The 17026-nt window shown below is 40.5% G+C and overlaps 4 protein-coding genes across 6 annotated transcripts; 2 read left to right on the top strand and 2 right to left on the bottom strand.

The window, feature by feature from the left end:
• The first annotated feature begins 3514 nt into the window (after nt 1-3514).
• LOC116195227 (vesicle transport v-SNARE 13-like) lies at nt 3515-5361 on the top strand. Its single transcript, XM_031524229.1, has 6 exons — nt 3515-3672; nt 3792-3885; nt 4090-4148; nt 4233-4421; nt 4628-4798; nt 4988-5361. The coding sequence occupies exons 2-6, from the start codon at nt 3792-3794 to the stop codon at nt 5135-5137; spliced, it is 663 nt and encodes a 220-aa protein (XP_031380089.1). The 5' UTR covers nt 3515-3672; the 3' UTR covers nt 5138-5361.
• Nucleotides 5362-5664: 303 nt separating this feature from the next.
• On the bottom strand, nt 5665-9610 carry LOC116195226 (zinc finger protein-like 1 homolog). 3 transcript variants are annotated; one of them, XM_031524226.1, is made up of 9 exons: nt 9333-9610; nt 8998-9185; nt 8824-8904; nt 8246-8366; nt 7373-7444; nt 6880-7104; nt 6629-6737; nt 6355-6538; nt 5665-6013 (listed from the first exon to the last, which is right to left on the bottom strand). In XM_031524226.1, exons 2-9 carry the CDS (start codon nt 9009-9011, stop codon nt 5926-5928), a joined length of 894 nt encoding a protein of 297 aa, XP_031380086.1. In that variant the 5' UTR covers nt 9012-9185; nt 9333-9610; the 3' UTR covers nt 5665-5925. The 3 variants fall into 3 exon arrangements, with proteins under 3 accessions (XP_031380086.1, XP_031380085.1, XP_031380087.1); XM_031524225.1 differs by lacking the exon at nt 8998-9185 and adding an exon at nt 8010-8104 and having other exon boundaries at nt 9333-9608; XM_031524227.1 differs by lacking the exon at nt 8998-9185 and having other exon boundaries at nt 9333-9609.
• A 547-nt stretch (nt 9611-10157) lies between these two features.
• Nucleotides 10158-12947, top strand: LOC116195225 (mitotic checkpoint protein BUB3.2). Its single transcript, XM_031524224.1, has 9 exons — nt 10158-10419; nt 10594-10724; nt 10916-10998; nt 11298-11564; nt 11816-11891; nt 11974-12054; nt 12144-12222; nt 12303-12403; nt 12651-12947. Exons 1-9 carry the CDS (start codon nt 10300-10302, stop codon nt 12736-12738), a joined length of 1026 nt encoding a protein of 341 aa, XP_031380084.1. The 5' UTR covers nt 10158-10299; the 3' UTR covers nt 12739-12947.
• Nucleotides 12948-13295: 348 nt separating this feature from the next.
• Nucleotides 13296-16704, bottom strand: LOC116195224 (ATP-dependent Clp protease proteolytic subunit-related protein 1, chloroplastic). Its single transcript, XM_031524223.1, has 9 exons — nt 16356-16704; nt 15800-15915; nt 15270-15473; nt 15090-15194; nt 14851-14913; nt 14452-14563; nt 14034-14095; nt 13774-13956; nt 13296-13652 (listed from the first exon to the last, which is right to left on the bottom strand). Exons 1-9 carry the CDS (start codon nt 16606-16608, stop codon nt 13566-13568), a joined length of 1185 nt encoding a protein of 394 aa, XP_031380083.1. The 5' UTR covers nt 16609-16704; the 3' UTR covers nt 13296-13565.
• Between the last annotated feature and the right edge of the window lie 322 nt (nt 16705-17026).

The following is a 17026-nucleotide window of genomic DNA, read 5'->3' as shown; positions in this document are numbered from 1 at the left end:
AAAAACAGAGACTAAAATTCCAAACTTTATCACGACGATGGCTCCATCTGTTCATTAAGTTCAGTCTGAATTAATTTTGATCACGGAGAAACAGAATCCAGCGACTGCCCAAATGGAAGGCCGAAAAGCCACTTCCAAGCTCTTACTTGGGCAGGTGAAAGAAGGAGTGGAACTTCGAAAGTATATCGAAGTTGCATTCATGTTAACCAATCGAGAAAGAGATTCACAATAACCTGCAGAAGTAGGGGAAGCCATAGCCAACATGGGCAGAGCAGAGTCGGAGAGGAAGAGGCCTCTGGGCCCGTTTTGAAGGAGAAGGAGACCCAAGACGCACAACTTCAGTGAGACTTAGGCCCACGGGTAACGTGGTTCCTATTATTTGAGTCCGTCTTCGTCGATTTTTTGAATAATTCATATCAGGTCTTTTTCCCGGATGGTCACTTGTACCTTCACAACGGTCGCATTTGCAATGAACTGTGGGGCGGGAGTGCGATTTGATGGCTTAGAGGTTATACAATGGGCCGTTTGTGGGCCAAAACATAAAAATTCTCTCTCTTTTTTTCGATGTGAACTATAATATTCGAAAACTCAATTGGACCATAACTAATCCAGTTGAGCCACACTGGCCCACTAAGGGGTAAAGCTCTCCCAGCGTGAAGCGAAACAAGCGTCAATCCATTTGAGCCAACATACTTGGTTGAATCTCTCAGTTTTTCTCCACAAATGATCATGATTGCTTTCGTGGTTATTTACTCTAATCGAGCCTCATTTTTGCAGATCCAATGAATTTAACATTAGAACGAATGTTATAAAATATCATTTCAAAATGATATCCATTGAAACTTTGCAGATTGTCGAATGAAACATGGTGAGATGTACATGATATATATATATATATATATATATATACACATGTAAGGTGATGCTACAATTGAGAGACTTGATCGGTAATTTAACTAGACGACGCTTGCTCGGTATGGCCCTCAATTTTCTCAATTTCCAAAATCCAGCCATATATTCTAGACAGATACAGCAGAAGACAGAGAAAATCATTGTGGTCTTAAAAGATAATTCTTTGAACAATTACCATTTTTTATTGCAGAAGAATGGTTTATTGCAGAAGAATAGTCTTTAATTCCATTGTCAGTTCAAGCTGGACGAATCGAAACCAGAGAAGGTTATCGATCAATCGGTACGTCCATCATCACTTTACGACTGTCTCCATCATATTATCTTATTGATCTGTCCAATGTCCATTCCGTCGTAAGCTACGGGAGCGTACATCTACCGTTCACCTGAGCTCAAAAGCTGCACAAATTCGTCACCAAAATTATATATCACTGCATAGATCTAACTAGATATTAAATACGTATGTAAATTACAAGGAACTCCTTTCCATATGCGAATTCATAAGGGCTTCTTTGCTCTATTTACCTCAATTGGCAATTGCAAGAACTTCACATAGTGGACGGGTTCTTCGAGCATCGTGCTTATATCAACCTGTTGAAGCACAAAACCTAACGTCGATCAAGTCTCAAACCCTAAGATGACGTAAATCGGAGTACCCGAGCCTCTTCACTAAAATACAACGATTTATTGATGTTGTTTGCTGCCATAAACCACATCGACGATCCCCAAAGTGAGGCATTTGATCAATTGAAAACTTCTTCATTAATTAGGTTTATATCCGATCACATTGAATCTCTCCAATCAATCATAAATGTGTCTATCCTCAGCTCCTCTAGGTTTACAAGGCCAAGTTCCACTAATCTAGCTCCCCATAATAATTTCATCGATTGATTATTTTGCTTGACTAATATTTTATGCTCCATTGCACGACACACACGTCGAGTCCATATAATATAAAGATACTTTGATCAAATCGAGTTCCAATTTTTTTTCAGTGGCCGAAATGTTTTTTTTTTTTAAGAATAACTTTTATGGAAACAATGAGGTGTCTATTTGGTCAGACGCAGTATAAATTAGAACTTCAATTTCATGGTTTTTCTAATTTTTAAGTTATTTTTAATTGCTAGATAATTAATCAGCTATTAATTGCTCCCATTAGTTCTTCCTGATGGAGCTGTTAAATGCCAGTAATCAACTAAAAATTTGCAGGATTTCAAGCTCTCTTTTTTTTTTTTTGGGTGAAATCAGGTTTTTTCTTGGCTGAATGATGAAAGTAGAATTTCGAGTTTGAGTAGAAGGTATTATCCACCTTTCAATATGGAAGCTTCTATATAGAGAAATGTCCATATCCATTCAACAAAAAGGAAAATCTTCGGTTGCCCTAAAAATTAACAAAAACTAGTCTTTCGTTCTTTCTCTCTCCGTCTTTTATTCTTTCTTTTTCCCTGTATGTATAATTACATATATTTTGGGAAAATAAAGAATTACGGGACACCATTTTCAAGCTCACTGATGACTGACCTAACATTAATTGCTCTTTTTCTTGAAATTTTATTTATCTTTATTTTATGCTGTTAAAGTTATTGAAATGATCGCTTACGGGGTTCCATCTTTCTTGCTAGGAAATAGAGACAATCAGGCAACATGATAATCATATTCAGAGTTTAAGTTTATACCAATCCATATAATATATATTACTTAATTAAATATTGCTAATTATGCTTACAATTATACTTTCCTATATATTTAATTTGTTTATTCCTTCTCAGGGTAGGAAAAAAATAATCAATAGCATAGTACACGTCTCCATGTCTAATATAAGATCAAGTAGTATACATATATACATACATATTACTGTGTACGCTCAGAATGTCGAATCATGCGGCTTATAGAGCTAATAACAGTTATATATCAATTTCATTACAGATTACAAATTTCTCATTCGACGTGCAAGCTTCTTACGACCCCGGGCTTGCCATCATGGCATTATCTATGGAATATGAGTGATTGAGTGCATTGGTTTAAAATTAAGGTAAATTGCACTATTGGGTCAAAAAGTTTTACAAATGTTTCAATATGGTATAATTTTTTTTTTTGCTACTTGATGGTACAAAATGTTTCAAAGTTGTTTCAATATAGTACAAACCGTCATCTCGCTATTGACGCTGTCAAGCCGACGTTGATGGTGCAAAATCGATTTTTGTGGGACGTTACATGATGGTACAAAATATTTTGAAGTTGTAACTTAATAGTACAAAATATTTTACATAAGTTACATGATGGTGCAATATTTACAGTCTTGTAAAGGACGGTTTGACGGCGTTAATAGCGAAATGACGGTTTGTACTATACTGAAACAATATTGAAATATTTTGTACCATCAAGTAACCAAAAATCTTTTTGTACTATATTAAAATATTTATAAAATCTTTTAGACTACCAGTGCAATTTACGTTTTATGCAATAATTTCGGCCACAAAAGTTTCGAATGAGGATGGCCAGCTCAACTTATACATACCAACAAAAAAGAGGAACTCTATCTTGGTTTGCGGACCTGAAATGATATGGGCCTGGCCCAATTATTTTTCATCATTTTCAAGGCCCGGCCCCTTTCGCTCTCCCCGTTTCCTCCATTGGTTTCTTCATCCTCTCTCTCTGTGTCGCTGTCGCTTTCGCTTTCTCTCTGTCCGATCTGCAGGGGCGTTCTTCCGCCCCTGAAGCCGCCTTGCCGTTGTCCACAGCCCGCAGAAGATATTGAAGAAGGTGACAAGTTTTGGAATTGTAGATTTCTGGCTTAATTGGATTGATTTACCTGATTTACAGATGTTCATTTGATGAGTTGAAATTGGCTTTTTGTGGATTGTCGCCTGCGGGGAGGGAAGATGAGTGAGGTGTTTGAGAGATACGAACGACAGTACTGCGAGCTGTCGGCGAACCTTTCGAGGAAGTGCTACGCAGCTGCCGCTCTTGATGGAGGTGATTTTGGAACTTCCACATGCCTTTTTGTCGAATTTTTGTTCATATCTCTCCATCTACACCTTCACGGTCGGTTATTCATGGTGATCCAGCAGTATAGATGAGCAAATGCATGCCTTTCGGCAATTCTTCGCCAATTTCAGTGTTGAATTGAATAGCATATGCATTGCTGGTATAGGGCTGACTCGATTATCTGATCTGCAGAGCAAAAGAAGCAAAAGATTTCGGATGTGAAAGCTGGAATTGATGAAGCGGAATCATTGGTAATTGGGTTGTAAAACCGATCATGTAAAGAGAATCTGCCTCTTTCTATTCATGGAATGTGACCCCCTGCATTTCTTGGTTAGATTCGGAAAATGGACCTCGAGGCAAGAAGCTTGCAGCCGAACGTGAAGGCAGTGCTGCTTGCTAAGCTCAGGGAGTACAAATCGGACCTTAACAATGTCAAAACCGAAGTTAAAAGACTGACTTCTGGTGGCAACAATTTGTCTGCCCGAGATGATTTATTAGAATCAGGAATGGCTGATGCTCTTACGGTATGTCTGAATCTCCACAGCTACCTCAATGATTGAACAGATGTTGCTGTTCTTTAGTCCATTGTTTAGATTTTGTGACAGTAGAATGTCATATGGTAAATGTTTCTTCCCCCTCTCTGCTGTGTGATGATTCCTTGTCGTTACTGTCCTTTCGATGTTTTGTGCATTCTCCTATTGACTCTGAGTTTCTAATATGGTTGATACAGGCATCAGCTGATCAAAAAGGGAGGCTGATGATGTCAACAGAAAGATTAAATCACTCTGGTTATCGGATCAAGGAGAGCAGGAGGACAATGCTGGAAACAGAAGAGCTTGGTGTGTCAATTCTTCAAGATTTGCATCAGCAGAGACAGTCTCTACTTCACGCTAATAACACTGTTAGTGAAACTTGCACTTTCTTTTCGAGTACTGATGGGATGTTCTGATAAAATCGTGTGTTTTATTCCCTGAGCTCATCCTAACTTTCGCGTACAACATCCTGAGACTTGTGTGGCTATTATGGGTAGATAGAAATGTCGTATTACTTGCCAGAATATGTTTCCTATAGCGATTCATTTTTCTCACAGCTTCACGGCGTAGATGACAACATCGGGAGGAGCAAGAGAATCTTGACTTCCATTTCCAGGAGAATGGACCGGAACAAATGGATCATTGGCTCTATAATTGCTGTCCTTGTTGTTGCCATCATATTGATACTGTACTTCAAGCTCAAGTAGTGGATCTGCCGGTTCTTTCTTCCCTTTTTGGTTTCCAAGATTCTACCAGAGATGAGTCAGGCCTGCCTCTTGATTTTTCTGGCTCGAGTGTCTTATTCATTCAGTTTGTATTTGTGTTTTTGAGTGTGAGTGATGATATGTGAAACAGTTAACTGAATTTGAAGTGTGGTGAACAAAAATTACGCAATGCAAAGCATGAGCAAGTAATGGTGTAATTTCTTGTAGGGGTGAGTGTTTTGTTTTTTGATTTGGCTTCATCGATCATCAGGCTAATGTTCACTGGAATTTTGATTCGTAATCCACCCACTGGTGGAGCTTGGCAATTTTGCGCGCTACTTATTAGTGGATCACAGCGACTTTCCAATGCCGTTGAACTACAGGAGAGATGGAATGAGGATCCCCACCAAGCTGGAGCATGCATATTCTGAATCAGTGGTCTCGTGATTGGGATCTGAAGGCAATGCCCATTCTGCCGACACTCCCAAACACGACAGTTCACGCAATATGACCCGCAACTGCAAGCAGTATGTCGAAATGAAACTGATTGAAATGCATTGATTTCAGCTTCTAACGTTTTTATTCTCAGGAAGCAATAACTACACAATAATACATCTTGAGGACGTATTTTTTCCTTCGACCCAATTCTCAACTTAGCACAACAAAAGGGCATGCCATGAAAAGGTGAAGAAACAGAAACTCTCATCTTTCACAAGATCAATATCACCCCATCAAGGGTCAGGCAAGTATGAGAACGCATATATATGGACGAGATTTCACCGATGAACAAACTATTGCTGGTCCTCATCAATCGGATCATCTCCAAAACCCCCTTGCGCGATTCTGTAGTAGAGGATGCCCATAGTCGCTAAGCATGCTCTGCACAAATTTCCAAAGGTTGAATTAACAGATGCGAGGGCTACTGTTTCTGACATACAGCAACATTAACAGTGCGTTTGGATAGGAGAGAAATGGAGGGAAAGGAAAGGCATACAACTTTCCCTCCCATCCCCTCCCCTCCTCTCCCCTCCCTTTCCTTTTCCCTCCATCCAAACGGAGGACAAAGTTACTGTTTCCGAAAATCGAGTAGCACCAATGAAAAAGAATGCAAAACAAGGTTTTGGAAAAAGAAAAAAGAAAGTCCATCTTCCCTCCCCTTTTTAAGCATAGTTTTCACCAATTACTTGATGAGCAGGTAAAATCTGAGGTGAAGTAGTTACATGATTGCGATGAATAGAAGTATCTTCTGTGGGTCCGTCCTTGATTTTTTATGGCGCAGACGGCCCTCTGAAGCATCATCTGTATTTAATGCATCTTTACGTGGTGGCGCAGTGACTGGCAGAGTAGGTAATGAACTGGACCAGAAAGGAAGCAATGCTCTGAGGAACTTACGGCGAAATGAACCTGAAAAGAAACAGCCCATTGAATCTATACTGAACTATGACAGGCATATGTGAGTTTATGGATTCAAATGATTCCAAAAGTACAACTCACCTCTTCGACTGTATTTTTTTCGATTGCCATCTTCATCATCGGAGTAATGTGGGACATCAGAACTTTGCTGATCAACAGGAAAGGCACCCTTCCGTGTTGTTGCACCGGCCTGAATCACAGCTCCATCAAGATGCCACAAACATCAATGTCAACGATCGCACTGATTTACTCATTCATTTTATAATGGACCAAGAATAGATCATGTGTCATTAGAACATAAGATGCATAACTTTATCAATTGAATCACTTACACCAACAGGACTAGTACTTTTCATGAGGTTCCCAGCAGAGCTAGGAACATCTACCTCCACGATGTCTGACACAGATAATTTAGATCCTGTACCATTTGTAGGTATATATCCATCATTTACAATTTTTCCATTGTTTAGCGATGAAGCTGACGTGGACAGCAGAGGTGGATCCGAGGAAGTTTTTACTACTGGATGGTTTCCAAACAAGTTCTTCTCTATGCCAGACTGCAAAGATTAAGATAAAATGATGTAAATATTGATTTTTAAGAACTGGATCTGATTTTGAAAATCCTGATCTTGATGATCAGCATGTAGAATAACATATCGTGGATATTATCTCATGCAGTAGATGCCAGAGATATTTGTTACGAGGTTGCATCAATATCTACACCAATGCTAGTGAGCTATACACACGAATACAGACTTGAAAATGAAACTTTGTTATCTAGCTTCCTGTATATTAACCTTACGGAGAATTCGACTAAAAGCACACCTGCAAAATAGCTTCCCTCAGTAGTGAATGAAAGCGCGATCCCGAATCCTTGAAATTCTTAGGAGGCCATAACTACAGCAGCAAAGCGCATAAAAATGGTCCATATCAGGCAAGAAGAAATTGTTAGATGACAAGGATATATGAGAAAAAAACAGTGTGCCATCCATAGCGATAAAATCAGTAAGTATAAGCAACGGAAGAATGGAATAAAAATAATTGAAGAGGTTATTGTCAGAACTAAGGACAAGCAGATGGCTGCGTATACAGGTTACCATAAATAAACTAATCCTAACAAGGAAGGACAAGCGTGCATGGTTGCTCCAATTTCTTGATAGTAGAGATATATATAGCTACAACCAGAATATTCAATCTCCAAAATATATAAAAAAGAATGTGCCATCAGAATAAGATCATGGATTCCGCAGAATACCACAAATCAAAACGTTCCTAATTAACTCTTCATCTTGGCTTCAGTTTTCTTGCTAAACAATGAGAACCGGAATGCAGTGTCATTAGTCTTTCAGAACCAGAAGTACAATTGTTAACATGTACATGCAGAAAAAGAAGTGGCCGTGGTAAATTGTTAAGTTATTGAGTTCATGCAATAAATAACTCGCTGAGTGAAGCCTGAACTTACTGATGTGGAACATGCAGGGCATACATAACCAGCTGGTGCAGTATGCGGAGGAAAGCTTTTAATGTGCGATACCAAGCAATTTGTATGTACGACATCTAAAATAAGCACAGAGGGAAGGCCCATCACATAATTGATAGCTAAAAATCCATAGTTTTTTTTTTTTGAAAGAAATTGACTTTTGGTAAGGCTCATGAATAGCAACAAGAGAAAAGGTCAAAAGGAAAACAGCAACATACGCAGGCAACCCAGCCGAGTGGTCTCAGAAGCATTCCCCTCTTCAAGAACAGATTGACACTTGCAGCAATTAGGAGGCCAGTCATACTCTCCATCAATAACCCATTCCGAGTAAGTACGAACCTACAAGCTCACAATTGATGCCAATATTTATAAATCTAAGCTCAAGATCAACAGAGAATGCACAATAAAGAAGGATATAATTAGGACAAGCATCCAGTACAGACAGATATCATCCCAACATCAAGGAAAAATATAGAAATTCTGCACAAAAAACAAAAATGAACCAGAAGAAAATGTTAACAGAAGAGTGGTTACAAAAACATATGCATTTAAAAATGACATCACTGACTACATTTTGTTGACAACAACCTCATTCCACAGAAAAAACAACTTACTTTGCTGGAGCAACCAAAGCATATAAATGGAGGAAGGATTATACCAGAGTTCAACGTCAAGGTTATCAATAACCAGTACTTCATTAATTACAAATTTATGAAATTTCAAAAGTTTACAATCTAACATTCTTTAAGAACTTATTTGCCAACCAAGATTAAAACACGCATACCACATGACTTACCACACATATCCGATGCTCCGCAAAGCAGATGCATTCACCACAAACTGGTACATTGTGCACGAAACAGTACAATTTAGTAGCCTGCAAAATTGAAGACATGCATATTTAAGGTTACATATTATTATACATGATATAGCTAAAACATGCTGCCGCTTTATTCGGGACAATTGTTACCTCTGAAGAAGCATAATGGAAGCTAAATAACCATAACTAAATTGAAACCAACTTCATTCAGCTGTCACATAAAGGCGTATCTTTGACTCATACAGCTATCGAGTGCGGAAACGCCGAAGTCTCAGTTTTTCCTCCTAAATTCTCGAGCTCTGATTACTGCCACGCCAATTTGATTTGCCCCAATTAACCTAAAGACATCAAAATCAAACCAGAAACCTAAAAGAGCGCCAGTAAACCTCGATCAGATCTAAACCTCCAGCTCCAAACACTCCATCACCAACGCCCCCGTCACTAATTGAACATCCCAATGCCTAACGCGGCCAACCGATTATTACCTTGCGGCATTTGCAGACCACCATTGCAGTGAGCAGCTAGCCAAGTTGAAGACACGACCGGGTCAGCAATCACTGTCAGTGCACACTATACCAGCTGAGCATGAGATTGCTCTGCCTGGAAAACCGGAGATTCGAGCTGAATTGGGAGAAATCTCGTCAGGGCGCAAACTCGAATCAGCAATTGGCAGCTCAGAGATGGATCTGAAGCAGAGACAGAAGATGCCTTCCTGCCGATCTCTCGCAGAAGAGGGAAGGCCAACAGAACCCGATTGGTCGAATTTACAATTACTGCCATGTCGGAGATGTATGTTTCTGTTCTAAGTTCTAATCCATTGTCTTTAGTTAATTTCATTTTACTCCTAAATGTTTTATCCTCCTCTCACTTCACCCCAGTGGCTTCGATTGTCCCGATGACTGCGGGTTCGAAATCTCTCTCCGAGATCACACAACATAGTTGAGGTGTGTCAACTGCAGACCAAAACTTATTAAATAACAACAATGAGTATTTTAAACTAATTGCAGCATAAACTTATAAATATAATTTGTTGCTCGGAGAAAGGGCAGACTTCGAGGGTGTTTCTTGTCACTTCCTTAGCACGCTGCCGAGAAGGTAAGGTGTAGAATCAGCATAAAATCCGAGTAAAGGACCAATCTGGGCATGATAGTTGTACAAGCACTGGTTCAGAAGATCCAAAATCAACTCAAACAATAAGGGTGTATTTTAAATTTTAATGAATACTGGGCAAACTGAGTAATTTATTTATGCCCCTTAAAAAATCGAGGAAGTCGCATAAAGGCCCCTCCCCTTCGTCTCCCCTTCTTTCAAATTCAAAAGCCGAATTGGCTTTCAAATCAAATTTCCCCATTTTCAAAATCGAATCCATTTCCCTCTCCTTCTCCATCTTTCTCGGCGACCCTAAAACCCTACCTCCCTGAATCGCCTCCGCCCGCCGCCAGGTCCTGCCAAATGGCCTCCGTCCAGCCGCCGGCGGCCTCCCGGGAGCTCTCCAACCCGCCCTCCGACGGCGTATCCAACCTCCGGTTCTCCAACCACAGCGACCACCTCCTCGTTTCCTCCTGGGACAAGGTACGCGGCCGCTCCGTCTCTCATTTCTCCTTCATCCTCAAAACCCTAGCTCACTTCCTGAGCTATGTAGTGCTAGGATGCCATTCCCATGTCACTTTGATTCTTACTAAAATGGGGTGTTGTGTCCATCTCTGCTGAATTGAGCTTAAAAAATCTTCTTTCTGAGTGCAACAGACGGTGAGATTGTACGATGCAAGTGCTAACGTCCTCCGAGGCGAGTTCATGCACGGTGGTGCAGTGCTCGACTGCTGCTTCCACGATGACTCCTCTGGTTTCAGTGCCAGTGCTGATAATACTGTCCGCCGGTTTGTGCTCGTACTTCTCTATGTTCTTCTTTGTCTTGATTTTTTTCTTCTTTTTAAGTAACTTTCAACTAATTGTACTGTTACCTGATATTGCTTGCTTGCTGTTTACTTTTGGTACTCATGGTTAGTGGCTAAGCAGTTGAAAATTAGAAATTTTCCTCATTAGGGGTTTTTGAAACGTGATGGTTCAGGCTTGTGTTCAACCATGGCAAAGAGGATATTTTGGGAAAGCATGAAGCTCCCGTTCGATGTGTTGAGTACTCTTATTCTGCAGGTGGGTTTTGCTTTCCAACAAGGTGTTACCTTTTGGTCTGAGAGATGTTGGCTGACTTTTGATGAAATAATTGGATTGACTTTTTCCAATAATTCATGTATTGTGTCGTCCCTTGAAGCGTAAGCAGTAATCTTTTCTCTTTTCGCAAATTAGCTCATACTGTTTCTTGTACTTGAATTTGTTGTTATAAGGCCATGGCTTTTCTTTCTAGACGGACACAGAGTACCAAACTTGTTTGTTTATGTTATCATGCACTAACCTGACACACTCGATAATGTTTTCATCCATCTTTGATACAGGGCAAGTTATCACTGGCAGCTGGGATAAAAAATTAAAATGTTGGGATCCTAGAGGTGCTAGTGGGCAGGAGCGGACTCTTGTTGGGACATACCCACAACCTGAACGTATCTACTCGCTGTCTCTTGTTGGAAATCGTCTGGTGGTGGCAACTGCAGGAAGACATGTAAATATCTATGATCTTCGAAATATGTCTCAACCAGAGCAGCGTAGGGAATCTTCTCTGAAATATCAAACCAGATGCGTCCGTTGTTATCCAAATGGGACAGGTATGCCTCCATCATATACTTGAGTTTCATTAACTGCCAATGAATGATCATCTTGCATGAAATTCTTCTTGGGTTGCTTCCAACTGGCCCAGGACCTTTGAACTTGGATTTCTAGGTTTTAGTTGTAGGGGGAACTCTTGGTCACCCAAGAATAGGATCAGTCCTCCTGCCAGTCTAATTAAATTCTCTTACTTGGGTGCACTATGTTATATTGATCCATTAGTCTTTCAAACTGCCTATTATCTTTGCAGGATATGCCCTTAGCTCTGTTGAAGGAAGGGTTGCCATGGAGTTCTTTGATCTCTCTGAAGCTAGTCAAGCTAAAAAGTAAGCACAGCAGGTTTTGAGGTCGGATGCTACTTTCCAATCTTCATTGTTTTGATCATTAATCATTTCAAGTTTCTTGCAGATATGCATTCAAGTGTCATCGAAAATCAGAGGCAGGAAGGGACATCGTGTACCCAGTTAATGCCATTGCTTTCCACCCAATGTAAGTGCCTCTATGGACTAGAGGATCATAGCCTGAGTGCATATCCTACCTCTCTTTTGGGATATTAACTCATTAATGCAAACCTGCAGCTATGGCACGTTTGCTACTGGTGGTTGCGACGGTTTTGTCAATGTCTGGGATGGGAACAACAAGAAGCGGCTCTACCAGGTAAGATTTCGTCCAGGAAGAGTCAATAATATGACTATATTTCATCTATGTGGTTCTCACTAATTGTTGGAACTGTCCAGTACTCTAAATACCCAACAAGCATAGCCGCCCTCTCTTTCAGCAGAGATGGCCGCCTTTTAGCTGTGGCCTCAAGTTACACATACGAGGAAGGAGATAAACCGTAATCCTCTCTCTCTTACACAACATTTACCATTTCTTTTCTGTTAATAATTCAGGCCAGCTTCATTTCATGTTGACTTGTTTCTGTCTTCAGAAAGTTTAATCCATTCAAAGCACATGGAATAATCATATCAAATTTCTGTTCATATCCACTTCGGATGTTTTCCCAGTAACATTTGAAACTTGTTATATAGAGATCAAACGCCTTTAGCATACCTTGTTTTCTGAGTTATCTGTTCATTTTGCAGGCATGAACCTGATGCAATATTCGTTCGAAGCATAAACGAAATAGAAGTCAAGCCAAAGCCAAAAGTTTATCCTAATCCCCCAGCATAGATTTGAATGATATATGAGGTTTCCTACTGTGTCATTCTGGTGTGGAGATGTATTACCGTATAAGACCCTTCTAGAGGCTTCATCTTCCCAATGTAGCGTGATACACTTGATTCAAGTTTTATTCGTATAGTAGTGTGATTCTGCTCTCACTTCCCCTGTTTCCTTTCTTGAGATCAATGGAAATAGCGAGGACTAGTCTCAATTACTTCTTTTTTTTTGCTAATCCGGAGTGTCTAGGCTTTCGCTCGACTAATCTCTAGGGCTCTGTAAACCTCCGACGACGCACGGAGCAAATAATCACGTCAGAAGCGCTCCGATAACTCCAAGGGATCTTGAACTTGAGATTGGGTTGATACTAGAGCTCCTCTTTAATCATTATGTCAAACTCCTTGGAATTTAGTCTCAATTACATTACTTGAACGAGATGATTGTGCAAAATGAATAGGGGAATTAGTATCTGCAAATTATAGGACCTGATTATGGATGCCAAGACATGCTTGCTTTTCCATGTTTCAGCTATCCAGCTATTAAGCGGAAACAGCAGTGAGAACCTGTACTGGCGATAATTAAAGCTTTCCTTTTTAACTTTATACGGCTTGTAAAAACGTATTTCGAAAATCCTATGAGTACACAATTCTAGGCAAAGCTGAGTAGTATTCTACTCTATCAACCACATGCGAACCCACTTCCAGTATGGTGAATATCAAGAGCCAATATGCCCACAGAAGAGCATGTTCGAGGCTTATCGTACACATAGGGGGGAAGAAAAGGGAAAGCTCTCCAACTTCTGTCCTTTATACATAGATGAAAAGAAGTGGCTTTTGCAATCACCTAAACCCAGATGGAGCAGCTTGTGGACCGATTCCAGCCCCTCTTCGCATTGCTTTTGATTGAGCGAGCATCTCATCGTAGTTCTGCTCAGAGAAGTAAATGTTAGCATTTATATGACAAAACCAGAAAGAGGTCAGGAAAAATACAAATTCCAGACTGCTTCTTATGGGGTGAGTACAAGATGTCGGCAAATGGTAACAGTACCCTTTTCTCGAAAGCAGCATCCCTCGAGTCGATAATCTTGTCAGCGATCCCATAATCAATGGCTTCTTGTGCTCTAAAGTACTTGGGCCGCTGAATGTCCTTAGAAATTTCTTCTTTGGGCTTCCCTATGCCCTTTGCTAGTAGTTCGATGTAATACTCAGTGTTGGCATCAAGCTCTTTCGCCTGAGAAAGTTTTGAGTCATGATATCATCGAGGGGGGGAGAGAGAGAGAGAGAGAGAGATGGACAGAGAAATGGTACCTTAATCCACATGTCTATGACAGCTCCACTTGATCTATTGACCTTAGGCAAGTACAATTTCGCTGCATTTCAAAGCTAAATAAGTGAATACATAAACATAGCTATAACTATCTATAAAAACGAGCATGGAAGAAATTTATACCAATCAATTGCAGTAGCGAATTACAACAGAAACAAAATTCTGACAGCGGACTTTGATTTCTAGATGCTTTAATTTACCTTTGAAAGTATAATACCTGTCCAACTTCCGAATATACTTAGGAAGTAACAGCACAACGATGAATTCTTCTATTTGATTCCATAATTTCTCACAAGCAACCGTGAAAAACTTAATCCAGACACGATAAAAGAGCATCCAAACAATATTATCATTTGAAATCAGGGAAAAAGAGCTATGTTTAGAAAGAATAGAACATACTGGAAGAGTTTGGCTGGAGAGCACGGAAACCCTTAGTTCCAAGAGACAGTAGCATTGCTGCTTGACCGTACGCCATCCCGCAGTTCACAGTGTAAACATCAGATTTGCAGTACTTTCAACAAGGGAAAGCAGAACCACTCAAATGTTAGAATCAAGTAGGGTAAGTCACAGGAAATTCACTAATGGATCTTAATTTTTTTCTTCCCAGTTTCAAATCCAACAGATTTTGACACACTCCTGAATCTGAATTATCAATATATGTGTGAGCAGCAGAATGTCAAGCTTCGTCTTATCATAAAAAATAATCCCAGAAGTCCTATGACCTCTTGAGCATTTCATTGTGTTGATTATGTAATAACTATCGCTCTAGATGCCAACTCAGGGTGAAATGATACTCACAGCCATTGTGTCAGCGATGGCATATGCCTCTGTTTCAGATCCCACAGTCTCCATCTTCTCATTCTGCAATACGTATCACTATAAGAATCAAGTAATTATATATGTATAAAGAACTTCAAATTGATGGCCACGAAAAAAGAACTATAAATGCAAATATCCTTCACGCAGTACCAAAACACTATGAATACACCATATTGACTCGTAAATTAGAATCACAAACAAAAGTATTTTCATTTTACCTGGGTCCCAGGTGAATTGATGTATAAATATATAGGCTTTGAAGGGTTATCATAATCCAACCACATGAACTGAGCAACTAGAAGCTCAGTCACTGCTGGCACAATCTGCAGCAGGCGCAAAGACAATGTGTCAGTAACATATCAAAGCAACAAGGTATCTCAAGATGTATAGTGGCTTACGGGCATGCCAAGGTAGCATATTCGAGCATCTAAGAGCAGTGAAGGCAAATCCGGCGGAGCAGTTCTCGGCCTTCCATATCCTCTGGCACCTCCTCGATACATGCTCACACTCATACTATATTTGGAAGGACTCTTGTAGTCCGTTCCTGATAAACTCCACATGCCTCCATTATCCAAATAGTTTCGTGCTGATGAGATACTTTCCTGTCAGGAGTCCCACAGTTATTCAGTATTTTGTCTCTCGCAATAGACATACTTCTATTTGGTGATAGAGAATTCCCACTTCATGTGGTTAAACAAGCTCATGTTTCTCTTTCCATTATCACGAGTAAAAGAGTAGTTCCATAGTTCCATATTAAGAACAACCTTTTAAACAATAACAGAATGCATTATCTACTTGGATCTCACTTTTTGAAGAAGAATTACAATTTTTCAAGATTTTTCTCCAGCCAACATGCAACTAGACCACTGTATCAATGATAGTCCCACAAGACAACCACTGTGGATAAGAAGGGCAAGTAAGATATGACCTCAGTGACTTTCTGTGACTGCCTGCGAACAGGATTATCTTCTGTCATGAACATATCCATTTGCGAAGGTGACAGGCCATAAAGATACTGGGGAACATTCTTAAAATTTTCAGCCACTGCAAATGGAAGAAAAGAATATTAGACAACCCTAAAGACTATACGGCGATGAGGCGAAGAGAGACTTCAACGCTCTTGATTTCCAATAGCTTAACACCCTACAAATTTGAGCTATGAGTAAATACTCTTAAGCTCTACAGAAAATAACGAAACTTGAGCTTAGCTCATCAATAAGACGAGTACTTTGACCTCAAACAAAAGTTTCAGGCACTCAGGAACGGATAAGACGATTTCCAAACATGCTTACACAACAAAAGTGATTTCCTAATCCCTGAACACACAATCCTACATGGTAATTGCTGTTCAAATTGCATCAATTTCTGCAATCAACCACAACTTGAATACTATCCAATCGGAAAACTCAGAACATGACCTCCCCGGGGCAGACTTAGCTCGACAACCACAGCAACCGAAAAGAGTTCAGATTTTCAACACTCACATCCTTCCTTCAGATTCTCTTGCCTGAACTGCTTCGGTATGTGGTCGAGCGAAGCCCTGACGACCGGGCCCCGTTCCCTTCTCCTGCTCCTTCCAACTCCCACGCTTGCTTTGAGCTGAGAAAGTGAAGAACGGCTCGCCAAAAGCTTGATGGAGCTCAGAAATGGCGACTTCGGGACCCCAGTAGAGGGACCCACTTCCGGGGTCGGAGAAGCAGCTGGGATTGTGGACGAGAGCATCACAGAGGTCGCCATGGAAGAGTTTTTTCGAGGAGAATGAGAGGAGAGAGGGGGAGTGTAGGAAGAAAGCTCGGATTTTTTATGATGGAGACTTCCGGGGCTACCGGTGGGTTGCTCGATGCTTCCCTCTCGGTCTCATGCATCGTAATTTGGACTGTCCGGCCCGTCATGATCGGGCTGAGAATGGGCGGGCCTCGTCCAGACCTGTGCCCTTGGAATCGGGCCGGTCCAGGTAGCAAAGTTCAGGCCCGGATAGGCCTGTCAGTTTTTCACAAAACGTTCACCGAGTCTCCAAAGCTAAACTCGAAAGGTTCGATTTCATCCTATTAAGTAAAAACTTTGCACTCTTTCTCACAATGACATGGTGTGGACTCGGGATAGGGAAATCGCGATCAGAATAGCGGACCCAAGGCTATGGAACTTGGGTGTGGAT

Source organism: Punica granatum, chromosome 2 (assembly GCF_007655135.1).
Source record: "Punica granatum isolate Tunisia-2019 chromosome 2, ASM765513v2, whole genome shotgun sequence".
Taxonomy (NCBI): domain Eukaryota; kingdom Viridiplantae; phylum Streptophyta; class Magnoliopsida; order Myrtales; family Lythraceae; genus Punica; species Punica granatum.
The sequence above is the reverse complement of the archived record's forward strand: the minus strand, read 5'-3'. Positions and strand labels throughout refer to the sequence as shown.